Source organism: Poeciliopsis prolifica, unplaced genomic scaffold (assembly GCF_027474105.1).
Source record: "Poeciliopsis prolifica strain line A6 unplaced genomic scaffold, Auburn_PproV2 SCAFFOLD038, whole genome shotgun sequence".
NCBI lineage: Eukaryota > Metazoa > Chordata > Actinopteri > Cyprinodontiformes > Poeciliidae > Poeciliopsis > Poeciliopsis prolifica.
This window is the reverse complement of record NW_026562413.1, coordinates 4311724-4330605: the sequence shown is the minus strand read 5'-3', so window position 1 is coordinate 4330605 and position 18882 is coordinate 4311724. Positions and strand designations below refer to the sequence as shown.

The 18882-nt window shown below is 39.2% G+C and overlaps 1 protein-coding gene across 2 annotated transcripts in view; it reads right to left on the bottom strand.

Annotated features, from left to right (window-relative positions):
* Positions 1-18882, bottom strand: part of znf704 (zinc finger protein 704) — a 53739-nt gene that overhangs the window by 5268 nt on the left and 29589 nt on the right. For both annotated transcript variants that reach the window (XM_055054090.1, XM_055054089.1), the window contains exons 3-8: positions 7840-7943; positions 5955-6232; positions 1493-1593; positions 967-1252; positions 746-871; positions 1-92 (exon numbers count right to left, since the gene is read on the bottom strand). In XM_055054090.1, coding sequence (XP_054910065.1) covers positions 1-92; positions 746-871; positions 967-1252; positions 1493-1593; positions 5955-6232; positions 7840-7943 — 987 coding nt within the window. The remainder of the gene's footprint in view (positions 93-745; positions 872-966; positions 1253-1492; positions 1594-5954; positions 6233-7839; positions 7944-18882) is intronic.

The window sequence follows — 18882 nt, the reverse complement described above, 5'->3', positions numbered from 1 at the left end:
CTGAGGGCAGAGGTCGCTCTCGGAGGGGACGAAAGGACGGCGATGGTCTGGGACCGCTGCTCTCCAAATCCCTGGCTTTTAGTGGGAGACGCCTGGAGAGAGGACACAGAAACTTAATCATGTGAAGGAAAGGTTATAGAAAAGCAACAGAAATGTTTTAACTGCAAAAATTGGATTGCATTTAATTGCAAACTCTAAAGATTATTTTGAAATTAAAGTTTCCAAAGTATTTTAGTATCTTTTATTAACTTTAAGTGGTCCCTTTTTCCCTGGTTATATTTCCTTATGTGTAAATGCAAAAATTTTCCATTTACTTTTCTTTGCTGCTCTGTTAAACCATTTCAAAATTCCCATGTTTCACAAACCCAGTTTTGCAGATTTTTTCATATAGGTTTTAGAAACATGGCAATTAGTGCAAAATACTAAATTACTCATCAGTTCTTGTAAGAAAAAAAGTGTATTGTCCATTTTCTTTATGCCTTGAAGTAAAAAAAAATCATTAAGACGTCAAAACATCTGGACTAGACTGTCACCTTTTGTATGACCTTCAAAAAAATCTAAATGATAAAACATTAGGTGAAAAATTCAGCAAACTAAGAAACTAAGACATTTTCAGAAATCAAATTGTCTTTAAAATTTTGGAACATGTTCTCAGACAAGTCTAACATTTTTCTATCCTCCTCATTCTGCGGGTGGAGTCGATGCAGTTTGACGGCTGTAACAATAAACGTCGACGTTCCCTCACCGTGTTTCCTGTGAAGGTGACGGGAGGAGACTGCCAGGAGATGCTGAAGCTGGAGCTGTTGGTGGGAGTGAAACTGGTGGAGGACGAGTTGCTGCTGCTGGAGGGGATGGACACCGGAGCTGTGGCCTAAACGAGGAGATTCAGATGTTTCAATGTTTTCATGCGATGTTGTAAGTCAAAACTTTTCTCTTCGTTTCATTTAACAGCTACTGTATCCTCGCCTGATAGGCGTGGTCCGTGTGGATGAGGTAGAGAGCGCTTGGAGCGGAGCGGCTGAGCGGGGTGGTGCCGCCGGGGTGAGGCTCCTTGGAGTCGGACGGGTGGGCGGGTCGGTGGGAGTCCGGCTGGTGGTTGAGAGGGGCCAGAGGCGGCGGTGGGGGAGACAGGATGGAGGAGGACACAGGCGACAGGCTGCTCAGCCCGTCGGCAACAGAATCCGTGTTGAGCTTGATTTCTGTGTAGTAGAAGTCCTCCTCGCCGTCGCTGCAGTCTGAATCACAGTTACGCCTAAAGAAGTGACGCGTAGAGATTTGGAAAAGCAAGAGAAAGCATGTCAATCCAATGTCAATTCACCCGTCAACATTAGACGATTTATCTTTCATTCTCTCCGTTTTCCCCTGGTTTCTCACAACGTGACCAGGAGTTTTTATGCCAGTCCATAAATGCTGACTATTTAGCATCTCTGTGACTCAAAGAGCCAGAATGAGAGCTGTGGTTTGCTAAATTTAGTGATTGCTGGTGTCTCACCCCAGGTGGATGGTGCGGATGTGTCTCTGGATGCCTGCAGTGGTACTCAGCACCTTGCCACAATTCTTCCACAGGCACTTGAACATCACCTTCATGGAGTTCTGCAGGAAACACAAAACAGAAACGCCTTAATTCAGATTACGGTGATAATCGAAACTTAAAAAGTTGACTTTTGAAGTACAGATGAAAAAGCAGCATAAAGCTGTGGATAATATTTGTCGCAGAATAAATATTGTCCTCAAAAATCATCCAACAGCAGCCTCTTGCTGATGTTTTATGAAAGCGTATGATTATGCAGTCTGAAAAGACGAGATGGGTTCAACTATCTAGTTTTTTCTAGATAGTTAAATCTTGATCCTGTGAGACAAACATGAAGACCAGACTTAACTTTTCCAGAGAGAGAAAAACAAAGACCTGGACTTCTGGATTATTGTCTCTGGACAGATGAGTCTAAAAACTGAACTGACATGTTTGGCGTAAAACAACATAGAATTAAAAAATATGCAAAGTTTTTTTTTTTTTGACAGAAATTTACTTCTCCAAGGCTACATACTTTTTTTTTTTTTTTATCACTACTATGTTTTGTTTAGTGAGTCAAACCAGATTAGTTTCGGTATCGTAATTAAATCTCTCTGTTTTCCTAAATTTAAATGTGAAAAATATACTGGACATCAATATCTGAACATTTCTTTAAAAAATACAAATATTTAAGTTGTTCTAATTATTTTAGAAAAGTGTAATAATAATCAGTTTGGTTTGTTTTTATAACTGCTGGGATCAATAGCATTTTCTCTGCTCAAACATGGAGGTCTTATGTCTAATAGTAACTCCACTGTTGTTTAGGTCACAAAGAGTCAGGAAGCAGCTGCAACAACCTCTCCAACTTTGAACTGGTGATTAATCGGTCGCTCTGTTAATCAGGATGATAATTTTCCTTTACTGACTTAATCTCCATGCGCTGATTATTCCAGGGCATCAACCGTTAATCATTTCACGACGGCAACCAGAAAATAAATACGTAAAAACTGCAGACACATCTGCATTGCAGGCAGCCTTGCCTGTGGATCTGATGAAAGATGAAAGTTTTAATTAGAAGTGGGTTGTGTTTTCCCCACTGCAACTTAAAATGAGTTAAAGACAAAAAAAAATAAAATAAAATCTTTAGCAGCTGCAAGAACCAAACGTATGCATGGCTGCTCTGCTCTCAATAAAAGATCCGACTTGGTCGTCATTCATGTTTTATGTGCTCACCAAAATTGTGGAGACAATAAATTATTTATATATGTTTTACGGAGCAAACATGTGGTTCAACACTTATGTTACCAACAAACACATGGCTATCTTCTGAACCCTCAAAACAGGAACACGGGTTTTAAACCAAATTGAAATGCCTGCAAATTTCTCCTCAGTCTGCGTCGAAGCTGCTGTGTTCTTTACAACATGCTGTTTGTCTGTCTGCCTGTGACATATGGGGAGATGTTTGTTTTCTTTGCCTCTGTAATTCAAACCAGACTAGCATTCCTTCAACCCTCAATCCCCAAAAAATGAAGGAGGGCTGGGGTTGGATAAGCAACTTCACCGTGCAAACATTTGGCTCTCAAATATCCGGCACTGGATACACAAACCACTTGTTAATCTAAACAAGTGGCTTGTGAGGTGTTCAAGTGTTATTGATATTAAAGAACAGCATTTTTAATAGAAAATTACAGAAATTGCAGTGAAATTAGCTGTTTAAAGGCAGGTTAAAAAGGCCTACCAAACATAAGATTTCTCCTTGTGCAGATGATATTTCACTTTTTATTTCAAATCCCTATTTCAAGCCTCAATGAAACCGAAGTAGAAATGTTTTAAGACACACCAACACGTTTTTGGAGGTGCCGGGGTCATGATCAGGTTTTTTCCTCCAGCCTCCAGCTCCAGACAGCCACTGAAGGAATGAGATCGCCAACAGAAACAACTGAAATAGGTTTTCTCCACATCTTAGAGATAAGGTGTGAAGCTCAGAGTAGAGCTGCTCCACATCATGAGGAGCCAGTTGAAGTGGTTGAGGCATCTGGCCTCCCAGGCGAGGTGTTATGGACACGTCCTGTCAGGTGAAGGCCCAGAGGAAGAACCAGGACACGCTGGAGAGACCGGTTCTCGCCTGGCCTGGGAATGCTTTGGGATTCCCCCCGAGGATCTGGCCCAAGCGGCTGGGGACAGGGAAGTCTGCTTCTCCCTGCTTTGGCTGATTCCCCCGTGCGCCGGACCCGGGTAAGAAGAAGACAATGGACGGACGGATTCAGTCAAGAACATTTCCCTCGTCTCCTTATTAAGTTCTTCTCCCTCTCTGTCCGTGGATGAAACTACAAACTACTTTCACCGAAGAAAAGATTTCCCCCTGCACGCCGCCTCATCTACTCATGAAGCGGTGCTGGACACGATTCAGCCCGGTGTGCTGCTAATGTTCGTTCATCTGCTGTAATTACATCACTGGTTTCCCCTGAGAGGCTGTTTATTGTTTTCATGCAGGAAGAAAAAAGCCCTGCAGAGTTTCCCTCCTTGCTCTTCTGTCAATCAAACTTTTGTTAAAGAGTCTGATTTCATTTTGACAAGATGCCCTCCTCCGGCTACACACACACACTTTATAGCACAAATACAAGCACATGGCAATCATCTGTCCTCTGAGCATTGTTCAGTCTTGACTGTGTTGTGAGTTACGGAGGGTGCGCTCCTGAAGAAACCCTTCACAGTTAATTAATTGGGGGCTTCAAATGGTATTGTGCTGCCAAGAGAAAAAGACCACAGGAGGCGAACGCAGATTATCTGCTGTGAAGCCTCACTGCTACATGTACCACAGGGCGGTGAAAAACTATTTGATTTATAGAAAACCACAAATTTTACAGTCAGGCAAGTATAACCAGAGTTAAGGAAAAGAAGAGGATTTCAACTGATGGTTTTTATTTATCGAGGGCAAAGAAGTTATCCAAGCCAAACATTAACCTCGGTTGTCCTGAACAGTTTGACAGAACTGAGCAGACCTGTCGATGGTAAAAACTTTTCACAGCTTGTATGAGTGCATGCTCAAACTCCTCCAAGTTCGTGTTTAACTTTTCATCTGAGCCCTTCATCCATCTTCAGCTTTTCCCATTTCTAAAAGTTTTTCCGCCTCCCACCGAGACCCAATCCGTCAGTGCCAAAACTCCAAGAGGGGACATGAAGCCGGAATGATCTTTTGTGTTTCTTTGTCACTGATATAAAAATCATTAAAAGGTGCAAAGGGGCGACTGAGAGGGAAAGGAGAGCAGTAAAAATGAAGAGTGAAAGTCTGGGGACGACCGACATAAGGAGGTAAAGAAAAATTGCAGTGAAGGAGCAGGACAGGAAGAAGGAAAGAAAGCAGAAACGAGAGACGGATGGATGATCGTGTCAGGGAAGCGGAACATAGCAGCGGCGATAAGAGGAGGAAGCACAACACGATGTATACCTGAGAAATAATAAGTGACAGTGAGCTGTCAGGGTGAGTGAAAATGAGACAAAATGAAATGATGGGTGAGAAAAAGAGCACTGTGTGTGTGTGTGTGTGTGTGTGTGTGTGTGTGTGTGTGGGGTATGCTCCATCTTGTTCCGTCCCTCAGAGTGTGGATCAGAATCAGGCTGAATAATAACACTGATGTGAAGTTGAGATGTCCATCTGGCAGGCGGCGACTCAGAGTTCCTGCTCTTTCATCTTCTATTAGATCAACAATAATGTCTTAAAATAAATAAAAAAACACACACTTTTCTCTTTAATTATGCCCTCCATCTGGACTCTAAAGTCATCCACACCCACACTTAAAAAAAAAAAGTTGTTTTTCAGAGGAAAAGCTGTTTCGTTTAACTTCTACACCATCATATTATTTAGGCTTGTTTCACAGTCGCAAAACCTGAGGAACTTGACATTATTAAGTACAGAATTCCTGTTTGGATATAATTGCTTAATAATGAAGCAATCTGTCTGACAGAAGCTCAGCTGTAACTTGTTCAACTACAGCCTAAAAATCCCAAAAAACAGCACCAGACTGTAGCAAAACAGCTGAGAAAGAAGCGAATTATTGGCTGTGTGTGGCTCAGTCAAAGTCCAGAATAAAAGAAGAAACAAACGTCTGCAAATCTCAAAGAGCTGCAGTAATGTTGGTTCGAACTGTCACTGTAAATGTTGTTTGTAGTTACTGCTGTTACTGTTACTGTTGTATCAATTGATTACTAACAAATATTACATTGTGGCATCTGTTGTGTGTTATGGGAAACTTCAGGATGAAGTTAAATACTTTAGAGCTTAAAAGTTAGTTAGTGATCATTTTCATTAGGTCCTGATATTGGGGTGTATTTATTTTTTCTCTCACTGCTGTATTTGATGTTATGACAATAACTTATATCAAAAGTAGTTTTAGTCCATTTATTTTCTTGCATTCCAGCTTCCGAGCTGATTTAGTGAACTCACCTTGCGCTTGCGCGGGATGGGCTCATCGAACAGCAGACTGCTGCCGTCCTGCTCGTCCAGACTCGGGTCCTCCACCCCCGGCGGGTTGGACCCCACGCCGCCCACGCTTGGCACACGGAAGGGCTTGAAGCTGTCAGCTGAGAGCGGCGGCGAAGGCGTGGAGGGATTGGACTGGTCGCTGGGCGCCGACCAGCTCCAGTAGCCTCCTGAGGAACTGTTGCTGGACGGGGTGAAGGGTCCAGCGGAGCCGTTGTCCTTCCACGAACCGCTGAAGCCCTCTGCGGAGATGGACGCGAAGAGACGGAGGAGGACAGGGCAGAGAAAAAGGAAGCAGGATCACACAGCAATAAGACGATGAATCTTTCGGACCGCGCTCTTTTAAGAGCAAAAAAACTCTTCATCACTTAAGAGTTTTAGATACATTTGAATAACTATCATAGTGAATGAACTGGACGAACAAGTCATGGGAGACAGATTTAGTCATTTTACAGATATTTCTTCATTTTTTCATAAACCAGATAGTCGTGAAGGAGAGCGCAGCTGACGGTGAAACATAACTAGCTGAAAATATCCTACTTCCATTGCAAGCGATGCTTTATATTGACATTTTTAAATAAAACCATCTATTTTAAAAACTATATAGAATTTGACAATAGTGGTGGTATACATGCCAGTAAAATGACAAAAAAGTTTCTTAATCTGGAAACTAATGGTTGTTTCCCCAAAGTCTTGCAACAAAAATTGGTTCTTTGAATTATTGGCTCACGGGGACATTTCTGATTTTATGTTAAAATCATGTATTCTATCTCACTTCACAAAATAACACAATGAAGTCCAAAAAAAGCACCCAGAGGTTTGTAGTTCCAACTAAACAAAACATGGGAAAGGAATACTTTTGCAAGTCGTTGCGCTTTACATGGATGACAAAAAGAGGAGAGTCATGTAAGTTCATCTTCATTTCCACTTCACACAGACGGAGCCTGAACCTATACAGTTCACTTCCCCGTTCTGTGATTCCACCGAGACAATAACAAGGTCGTGCTTTTGTAGATCAAAGAAACATTTCCTTTGAATACCAACTACAAAAGACATCTCATTTTAGCAAAAAGATATAAGCCGAGTGAAACGTTGAATATCTGTGTGTGTATTTAACAGAGTTAGTGAGAGAGACCCAGTTTTGTTCAGTAAACAGCTTCCCAGCAGCGAGTCTCTTCTCTCATACTTTTACTTTACCGCAGTGGTACTTTACAAAGACTTCAAAGCGTCTCATCTTTGATGTAAAAAAATAAAATAAAAATGCATTTATGTCTGAGGTGGAAAAAATTAAGTATAATAAGCTAAAATTCAATTATTACAAGTGCATTTTCAAGTAAAATTTTGCGTGAACGTTCATCTAACATCTGTTGTTGCTTGAGCTTGCCGTCTTTTGTAAAAGCTAATTGCACATTTTCAAATGCAAGGCCGTGACGTCTGCGTAAAAACAGCCACTTAAGGCTGGGATCTCAAATATGTAGAGGCTGGCGTCATGCTTCGCTGAACGGACAATCTTGTGGTGGCATAAATGGAAAAATTAAAAATTGCAGCACATGTTTACGTTTTGGATTCCTGCCACTATGTTGGGTGGCACAGCTCCAGCTTGTGTGTGCTTCTCTGTGGATTTTCCCAAATTCAATGATGAAGCAATCCAACAGCACAGCAGGCAGTGGTAATCTATCAACCAAAGCTTCTGCGTGCATTCACAAGATAACAGCTGTGAGGGAGGGAAAACATCAGCATGGAGAGGAGAATACAAATTACTGGGTCGGTGTGAAGCAACCTCTCCGTGTTTTGTGGACGCGGAGACTCCGCTTCGTCTGGAGCTGCATTTGTCGGACGTGCAACTCACCGCTGACTTTGACAGGCGGACTCCTGACCAGCGGGCTGGTGGAGAGGCTCGTCAGCACCATGGCGGCCGTCACTTTGTCCATGTCCACCTCCTCCTCTGACCGTCTGTGAACCAGAACAGAAATGGAAGAAATCCTGAGCATCTTCTGATTTATGACGGTTTGTGTTGACCGTGACAACTTATTTGAAAACTTTTTCCACACATGCTATAAAATTCATCGCATACAATTAAACTATGAAAAAAAAATCTGAGCGAAAAACATCAAAAATGAAGGTTGGACTTCAGAGTGACGAAAAATAAAACCCGAAGATTATCTCCAGCTGGCTGAGACTTGAAGGTTTTGAGTCAAGATATCGCCGTTAAAACAAAAACATAGTTCCGCCTTAGGAATAGGAAAACCACAGCTTTTTAAACTTTAAGTTTAGTTTTAAGAACCACATCTGGATGTTTAATTTGGAAAGAAACCTGTACAGCTGCACAATGTATCAAATTGCAACATCACTGTGCGCAATACTACAAGTGCAAAGATCTCATTGGATTAAATCTTTGTCATTTTAATCTTATTCTTATGACTTCTGGTCTGTTTATTCAACATGCAGTCTGAACGCTCAGACTGCATGGATATTTCTGTGGCTACATGTTACACTACGAATATGAAGATGAAGGAAAAGAATAATAAAGGGACAAGAAATGTTGGGTTATTTACAATTGTTTCCATCATTTTAATATTTATCCAGGTTTTCCTGAAATCACGCATCTTACTAATAATTTTAGTAAGAACGCCAACTTCAAAAAACACAATGAGTGCTTGTGTTTTTCACGTCCGTCAGCCAGATGTTTCAGATAAGACACAGACCATGTGGTCTGCAGACTACTGCACTGTCTGCAACATACGCCACTAATTACATTCAAGTGTTTGTTTTGTTAAGTCCTTTGTGAGCAACTGATGCAACCGCTCATGCCCCACTCGAAATGTCCAAGAACCAGGATGTGGTATTCTGCAGAGACGAAAATAAATGATAAATATTTGCTTTGTCTAAGTGAAATGCACAAACCGAAGCCGAGTAGATGGGTGTGTTAATCCTGTTGCATGCACCAGTCCTACGAGTAAAACATAAACTGTGATCAAAAGAGATGTCAATACCTTCATCACTGACGCTCTCTACCTGAGCTGTAATCTCACTATTAATAAGACGAGCACCGTGTGCTCAGACACGTCAGTCTTTGATGGTGCATGGATGTCAAACCATCAAGCACGATCCGTGGAGGAACATGACATCAGCCACCTCAGATTTTCATAACAGACGAGTTAAAAAAAAGAAAAAACAACCGCGTCGGTACTGCGGCGTGTACAGTAGGAGCAATGTTGAAACGAACACTCTGTTGTTTACTTGAAGAAGAAAATTCCAACAAAACCAAACCGATTTGTGTAGATCAAGCCAGTTGGAAATTGCGACCACAATAAGTCGCTGACTTTGCTGTGGTTGCAGTGGTCCATCAGTGGTAATTATTTACTCCAAACATGGCCGTACATAATGTTGAACATTTAAAGGAAGAGTCGCTTTGAACCAAAAACGGCTCAAAGTGGTGAAGAAATCTATTTTCAGAAAAAAGCTGGATTAAGGTGTGTGACGTCATAAGCACAAATGTATAAATATATATTCTAGGTGTCACCAGGTGGATTTTCAAAATTAGTAAAGATGTATTCAATTAAACAAATTGTTGATTAGGTCAAGTTTTAAAATACCTAAATAAACAAAATGGATTTGATACTTGAGCTTCCATTTTCGTTTTTTTTTAATTGTAATAATTTTTTTTTCAAATTATCAATATTTGGAAAAGAACTAAACTATTGTGACCTAATATTAAGTCAAAAGCAAACACTATTAAAAAGTTCAATGTGATGCAAAAGGTTTATTTTTCATTGGCTTAATGCTTAGATGCACTTGAAAATGAATAGAAATATGAGTTTCAGACTTTCCAAACAAGGATAAAACACCAAGCTTGAGTCATAAACAAGCAATGAAAGCATCTCCTCCCGTTGCCAGAAAACGCTGCCCTTGAGCACACACTGAGGACGACCTTCAACTGGCAGCTTCAGAGAACTTGGTGCACCGTTCACAAAGGCTTCAGCTTCAATGCGCAATGGACTCATTCTTTCATTATTCAAGGCAAAAACATGCAAGAAAAAACTAGTTTTCTCTGCAGTTGCATCGTTTTGTCAGTTTTTTTTTTTACCATTAAATGCACTTCTACTTTTAAGGTTTGTTGGTGTTTAAAAACAGATGAAACTGGCACATTACATGATGCTTAGATAATTGATTACAGCGAGCATCACACTGCCTGATCTGCACTGAAGAGGTGTCTCTTTGTGTCCGTTTGGTCCACTCAGACCTCTGACAGCCACTTTGTGTGTTTTTCCAAATGTATTTATTGGGCTTTTATTTTGGTAGACCTGAGCTTCAGGGAGAAATGAGGCTCTGTGTTTCCTAGTCCAGAACTGAGGGGGATTTCCAGAGTTCCCTCCTAAACAGAAACAGACCTCAGAGGGATTTTTGTCAAGAGCTACTTTCATTTAAGGCTAAACAGTTGAAGCTAATGTTCAAAAGATTCCTTCAGAAAACAAGGTTTTGTGTCTGTTATTATTAAAAACATGTGGTGTGGAAAAGCAATACTGCAGCAGAAACAATAAGTCTGTTTTATCAAGTGCCACTTTGTCTGTTTCTTTGTTTTATTGGGGGCTTTTGCAATTTTTATTGTTTGGCAAGTGACTACTTTCAGGTAAGAAATAATACAACACTGCCAAGGGTTTTCATGGGCTGATCATGAATAAATTGTTAATAGTTGTAATCTTCTCCTTTGACTTTCTGATCAGGAGTGTTCGGCTGGGTCAAGCATCGACTGGAAATCTCTACAATGGCTACATTCTTTAAAAACACACTTCCAGAAATCCAAACTTGTTTTTGGAGAGAGTTGAACTTCACCAAGGTTTCCCTTTGCCACCGATTCTGGTCATAATCTTTATGGACAACATTTCTTGGTGCAGTCAAGGTATTGATCAATTTGGTTCTGTTGGCTTAATTAGATTGCAATCTCCAGCTTTCCCTGGAGAAGGTCACAGCCAATTATGAAGCAGCCAGGACGAGAATCAGTACAAAATGTCCAAAAACATCGTCCTGGTCCACAAAATAGTGGCCACTCTTCTCCAGCTTGGAGATAAGCTGCTGTTCCAAGTGAAGGAGTTTAGGTATCCCAGGGTCTTGTTTAAGATTGGCGGATTGGTGTGGCAAGTACAGTGATGTGTAAGTTGTACTAGACTACAAAGTCAGAGCAAAGTTCTCGATTCATCAGATGATTTATGCTCCTGCCCTCATCTATGGTGATGAGCCCGGCTAGTAACCAAAGGAACAAGATTGTCAATACACGCGACCAATTTAGTTTCCGCTGCTGGGTGTTTGAGCTCTTCCTAAGAGAAAGGGTGACAAGCTCGATCAACTGGGAGGGGCTCAGCGTTGGGGCTGGCCTGGGAATGCCTTGAGATTCCCCTGCAAGGCCTGGTCCAAGTGGCTGCGAGAGGAAAGTCATGATATTCTGATTACTCTGCTGCCCCTCTGACTTGAATCCAGATTGAGCTCGGGATAATTCATGGATTAGTGGAACTTTCCCTCTAAGGTTTTGATCAGAAGTGTAAGGAATCTCTTAAAAATAAAATAAAAAACACACTTTCTGAAACCTGAAAAACTGACAGTGAAAACTTTTAGTCTTCCACAAAATATGCCTAAAATGTTGCCTTCTGTCTAGTGCAGTTTTGTGAATAGAATGTAACATTACACCAAAAACATAAATCCATAAGTAATACTTTAGGAAATGGGCATAAAACTGTTGGCTGACAGGCCCACATGGAATAAAGACGTTATGAAATGAGAGCGTGTGGACATGAAAAGGCAGTATAAATTGGTAAAAGTTAAATCCAACAAGAGCTGGTGTACAAAATAACACAAGATTCATTAAATGATTTATTTTTCAAATCACTCGCTCATTTAATGCATATAAGCACATCTGCTCTGCAAATTTGCAACATAATTCAAGTTGCAGTCAGACTCCTAAAACTCAGCATCTCCTCATTAATACTTCAGTTGTGATTGAAGTCCATAATTAAAAGCTTATTTGCACGGGGAAAGCACAAGCTATGAGGGAAGAGAAAAAGAGCGTTGGGCTACAAAGAAAGAGGCGCAGCCTCCATTAGCTGATGGCTAATTTATAACCCTTTCTTCTGCTAAATATGATGTCATTACAGCTCGCACATGAATCAAGAAAGGAAGCTGCACACACAGCTGTCACTTTTCCCCATAACCCCCGCCCCGCTTCGCTGTAAAACGCTGTCCTGGTCACCTTGGGAGGACATCAACCGACTGCAGATATTATCTCCACCACAACAGTGTCAGAAAATAATTACTGAGAGATTTGTCTGTCTCGACAACCAAACAAGTCAATCTTAGGAAAACAGATTAGGAAGACTAATAATTAGGATGTGGTGTTTTGGGAGAGGGGAGAGGTATGAAAACAAAAATCCCAAATCACATCATTAGTGGTTCTATCAAACTTAAACTGGTTATTACGTATTAAATGAACATGCATGTGTGTTTGATGACACTGTTAGGTGCATGATACATGGGTAACAGGAGGTGGTTAATGTATTGCTAAGTGAATTCTGAGAAATGAGTTTAATTTGTTTGAATTTTTGAGTCAGTGTTTTAATCTTCTCACTTTAATCATCTGCAATAAAGCGTGTTCTTGGATCCGACCCCCGAGACTTCCTGAAAGGGACATTATCCAGGATGTATATGGCGGCATTAACACAACTCTGCAGTGGGTGTTAAGAGCCTGTTTACTAAAGCAGGTTGTACGAAATAGATCCATGTAATTTCATCTTGCTGCAGGCTGCTCATAAATAGAGAGTAAAATTACATATGAGATGCTGTTAATGTGGTTACAGTCGATGAAAGACTGACAAGACTTTCTTTCTCTAAAACAAACACTTTAATTTGAAAGTGTGCTTTTAATGTACTGACACCAGTCAGAATAAATGACCTCTAAAACCTTTTTCAATTTTTAACTGCATCATATTTGACCTATACATTGCACACAGAATACCATAATTCAAATTAAAAAAATGTTTTCTCTTTGGTCACGACGGCTCTCAGGGAAAATATTTTCAACAGAGACAGAAAGGCAGCAAATAGATTGAACCTGAGCCTAATATATTTTAATGAATAGCTATTTCTTTAATAGGGGATAGTTGCATAATGGCAGAATACACTTAATTTGTGTCAACATTGTAAAAATAATAGGTACAACAAACACGTAAAAGAAAATAAAGGCTGAAAGTTCCCATATGTGAAAAGTTGACCTGTTAACAATTACCAAAAATCAGCCTGCAGATAATAATAATTAATCATTTAACTGACCGTAGCAGCTCCACACAAAATCCTGTCAAGCAGCAGCAGAGTTAAACAAAAAACAAATGGGGTGATTGAATTTGATCAATGTTGCTCCCTTTTTGACAAATGAAGAGAAGCGGGAGGAGGGTCGTGTCAGAGAGATGCTGATCAGCCGAAAACTCCCACACAGCTCTTAGGCGAGGTTTTATCAAGATTAAACAAGTGAAGACAAAGGTTGAGCTGGACTTTAAATTAAAGAGTTACTGTGTGTTTCATGTACCTTCCTGATTTGGTGCATTATGCAAGCCATTAATTATACAGATAATTAATGAGTTACGTTTTGTTGCAAAATGTAACCCGTTAATTATCCACTGAGGCAGAATAAGTACTGAAAGTCTTGAAATTGCATTATCCCACTGACAGCTGATTTGATGTTTGTCCTAATTATGTTTCTATATGCAAATAAGAGAGCAAAGTTACCTGAAGCATCAGAAAAAAAATTAAAATAGTAGAAAAAGAGTATTTCCTTTGTTCCTGGGACACGATCCATCATGTCTGCCAGGATGTCGACTGCAGAAATGACTTAAAAGCATTTTATTGTTGAAGGTCTACAAATCTTTATTTCTTAACTGATGTTAAAAAGCAAATCAGCAGGAAGGATATCTTGTTTTATATTTGTATAATTGTAATAAACATTAGTGCACTATCAGTATTGTATGGATCGTTTTATTTATGCTAATTCTTAATTTTTATATTACTGCTTATTTATATAAGTTACAATTTTTATTTGTTAACTTAAATTGCCACATACAAATATTGACTGATTGTTTTACTCATTTATTTATTGGCGTTCCCACTTATTTAGTTGGTATTTTATTAATTTTTATTGCTACACATTTATTTTATTACGTTATTATTTATTTACATATTTATTGATTGGCCAATTTCTATTTATTCATGTCGATCAAGTATCCAGCAAAAGAAGTAACAACTTCACAGTTTATTTGAATGTATTTTTTATTCAATTTCTTTTTCATTTAGTCCCTTTTCTCACTCACTTACGCAATAATATTCGTCATATTTTCCAATAATGTATTGGAAAATATGAAGATGCAGATCAAGATTTTAACCCAAAGCAAGAACTAGAGGCAACAATAAGTAGAATAGTTTTTAAAAAGCATAAAAGCAAAAAGAAGAGAAATTCAGGAGCTGAAGGATCTCACTACCATAAAAAAAGTATGAAGATCACATATTGGTGTTGAGGAAAATCCAAGTCATGTGCCAGACTTTGCCTGAAACTATAAACCTTTGAAGGTAAAATGTGAAGCAGCTTCTTTGCTGCATTTATTTCACTTGTACCGTGTTTTAAATTGGTAAAACAACAGCTCCCTCTTCAGGGGTTCTGCTGAGTTTGGTGGGAGATCTGGACGTTTGCCAGCCTGCCACCGAAACATCTGTCTGCTTATCTAAGCCAGATGTTTACATTTGTTGTACCTCCCCGTCCAGACGTGTTTATACCTTTAAAAGACGGCACAAGTGAAATAAATGCAGCAAAGAAGCTGTAAGAAAATAAGTGAGACAGAAGGCGGGGCTACGTGAGTGTGCGTGCGTGCGTGCGTGCGTGTGTGTGTGTGTGCGTGTGTGTGAAAAGGGCTGAAGCCGAGTCCCCACCATTGTGTGGGGACAGACAGTGTCAAGTTTCAAGCAAAACACAGAGCCGGGAGAGAAAATAACAGGAGTTCATGTTACTGTGACTGTCTAGATTTGACAGATAAATGGGGAGCCAATGAAATGTAGAGTTGAGGTTGATTGTTCCACCACGTTTTTGAATTAGAGTGGATAGTGAAAACAGAAATACATGTGGCCATATTTCTTTTACAGGTAGTAAAATATATATTTAAGAACAATAGTTGATATATTGTTGGCAAGATAAACTTGGGTCCTGGTCCAGTGTTCTTCGTCACAGTGCCTGCTGCAACTGTAAATACATGCATTTAAGCTCATAATCCTTTGTACACCGGGGTGATTTATATTTAAAATGATTTTCATTCTAGGAAGAAGTTTGTTTCTGATAAGAAATGAGACATATAAAGTTTAAAGGCCTGTTTGCTGTTGCTATAATCTCCAGCTCCATCCACATATTATTTATTACTGTAGGTCATGAGCTATTTTCTTGTATCCATGTCCTGATGCTTGACATTTCTTCTTCCTTTTATTGCATCCTGTTATGTCTTTCCCACTTTGAGGAGTGTTTAAGAACAAAGAAAAGTAGAAAGAAAAATGAAGTCTTAACACAAAAGTTATCCACATTTAGTTCATAGAAAGTATTAGGTGGTAAAATGGTGCGAATGATTTATAAAAGATAAAATGAGTTCTGGAAACTTTTCCCCCAGTCAGAAATTTATTGCAATTTCTCATATTTTACGTGACATTTTACATAAATGCGGTATTAGGTCACGTATTTGTCTACAGAGCCATTTGCACGACTTTGAAATACACCAAGTGATTTTAGCTTTGTCCAGTACTGTTGTTTTTATTGTTGCTTTTTTCTTCTATGATGAAAGTGACCGAAAGTTTTCTTATTTCACTTTAGATGATAAGAGTGAAATGAACTAAATCCAGTGTTGGTTTGGAACATTAATGTGTTCTGTCAAATGTTTTCCACAATTTGCTTTAGAATAAGGTCACACTATAAAAAAATAGCAACATATTACAGCATAAAAAGTACACTTTGCCTTTCATACAAAACTATTCTGAATATTTACCAATTACTTTTTTTTTTTTTTTTACATTCAAGTTGATTTCAGTTCAAATCTGAAGAATCCGAAAAACATTTGTTCATTTTTAGGTCACAAGCTTTCAAATTATAGCACTAAATATAGAAAATGTGAGACATCAAATGGAGTCTCTACTTTGCCAAACACAGAATTAGTTTCCTGCACACGGTAAAGAAAGTTTTCAATTTAAAGTAAAGTCAGGAAAAAAATCTAAAGAATTTCTAAAACAATCCTAAGTTGTATTTTTTTTCCCCCTATGCCTACAGCTAACTTTGTCCTAACTCTGGCTAAATGGGCCATGGTCAGTCTTTGCACACACAGCTATGCACACAGTCTGGCAGAGCCGGTTTCCATGTCACCCAGAACACTATCAATCATTTCTAATAAAGGCAGCTGAAATGTGGGGAGGGCAACAGGAATCCCCCTGAAACACAGGCCAGCGCTGCCGAGCACACCCGAACTCCTCTCTCTTCTCCAGCTCCTCTTCCTCCCTGCACCCCTGCCGGACTCACTTTCTATACTCTCAGTATCTTTCATGCATAGAAAACCTTCTCCCCCCTACACACACTTTGTGCTTGTTTGACATATTTGCCACAGATCAGAGCTGCAGACAGTAGGAGAGAGAAACTATGTTTATGAAGAGCTGGGAGAGCGTTTTGGTTGGCTTGCTTCTTTGATATTGCTTAATTCAGGGAGGAATTCTCATAAATAACAATCGCTGGACTATGCAGTCTATTTCTTTTTCAATAAGCTTTAAGAAATTTGAAAGATCTGATTTCTATCTGTCACATAAACGGTATCAAATCAAAATATATCTGCTTATGAAGCCCAGCTAACAACCATAAAGGGTAGATGAGTCAAAGCAGAAATATATCCAACTTCACTCAAGGTTTTAGCAAACAAAAACCCTTTCAAACACCAACCTCCACTCTTAAATACATAATGTGTTAGATTTAAACATCAAGTTGCCTCAGTTTTCTATGGTATTTATCAAAGAAATTGCTATGCATAATATGTTATACATAGGCAAAGACTGAACGCAAAGTCTAGAGATGCCAACGGCTGCAGGGAAGTGTTTGTTGTAAATGTGAGCACATGGCATGGAGGGAAAAATGATTTTATTGCTGCACCAGGAATTTTATGGCACAAAGAGAGAGTGTGCTGAATGTATACTTTAGCTGTCGTTTATTTATATATTTATTGTTACTGGTCAAACTAAGACCGCAAGAGGATTATACAAAATTCCATTCTTCCCAGTAAGAATTAATATTTCAGAATCTACAATGGCATTCTGTCTATCCACAAGTCACATTTCAACTATGTCAAACATAGCTTTCTTTCTAGATTAAAATCAGGGATTTGAAGGCATTTATAGACTTTTTTTATATCAGGACTATATAATATCAAGAAAATATTCAACAAAAGCTTAAATTAAGATTAATATAATAATTTTGTCCATGCCTCTGTGTAGTTAAAGTGCTTTAGATTTTGACATGTTTACAGAAATCATGTATTGAAAGCCTCCACTACAGACTACGTCCAACTTCAGAGCAGCTTTATCTTCCTACCCGTAACAACATATTGATGCAGCTGGTCTCCTGCATGGTGGGACATGAGCAACAGACATCTTTCCCCTCACTCAGACACTAAACTGTGACCAAAACTGGTTTCTTTCAACACTGACAAAGGGGCTCCAGGAAGAAATGTCAGGATACCCTCATCCAGACTTGATACATTGTACAAAAACATGTAAAAGAGGTTGGTTTTAAGTTACAGTGCCTATGGGATTCAGTGAAATTACTAATCTAATCGAACACTAACTTTGCAGTTAAGAGTGAAAGCAGAAATGCCATTGTTTAATTTGAACTTGAATTTACCTCAGTGTTGTAACTATCATTTTTAATTTGTAAGATCTTCCTGTCAGGTTCTTGTTTAAACAAATCAAGAAGACTAAGCCAACAAGTCATTGTACTGAACTGTCCAGGTTCGGTAACCTCGTACTGTAAACAGGATAAACCATTCTAATGAAACTGGGATTGCTTGGTTCAAACCACAGCGGTGCTTTGTGTTAGTCTATGACATATCTAAAAAAAATAAAGAAAACAAAAAAAAAAAGAAAAGAAATGAACTAATCTCACAGCTGCATTATGAAAACATAAAAAACATCAAAAGGCACGAATACTTTTGCATGACGCTGCATTAAATCTTTGTTTTGTTTTTCTGAGGACGATAAGTGAGTGAGATATTTATTGCACCAACTCCTCTCTCCTTGTACGTCTAAATAATCCCTTTTTTGTAGACACAAAACCACACCAACATGTTCTTCTTAAGCCATTTAAATCCTGCACACAATATCCTGCACCAACTACAGGGTATTGGTTATTGAATTTTCTTTAAGCACTCGGTCATGAATGGATAACAACAGATAATGAAGCCATTAGGGTTGAACAATATTACTGAGAGCCACACTTATAGTCAGCAGGTTTTAGTTGGCTTTATATAAAAATCAACTCAGAGAATCACTCAAAGATTAGACACAAAAAACAAATGACAAACTGAAAGTGTGAAGTTTTTAAAAACTAGCAGAGAGTTACAGTTTTGGCCCTCAGGTAAGAGTGGAGATGTGACGTGATTTAGCTAAAGCCAAACACATGTTATATGTCAGTGTATGTTACTACTGTATGTGTTTGCACAGTCCAAACAGTGGACCAGATATCAATGTTGTTTTCCTTTGCATTTGTCCTTTCCTGCTGTGTGAACAGCGAGCGCTCCTCCGTTCAAGATTTGTTGACATTCTGATACACAAGCAGCCTCTTTCTGTCAGG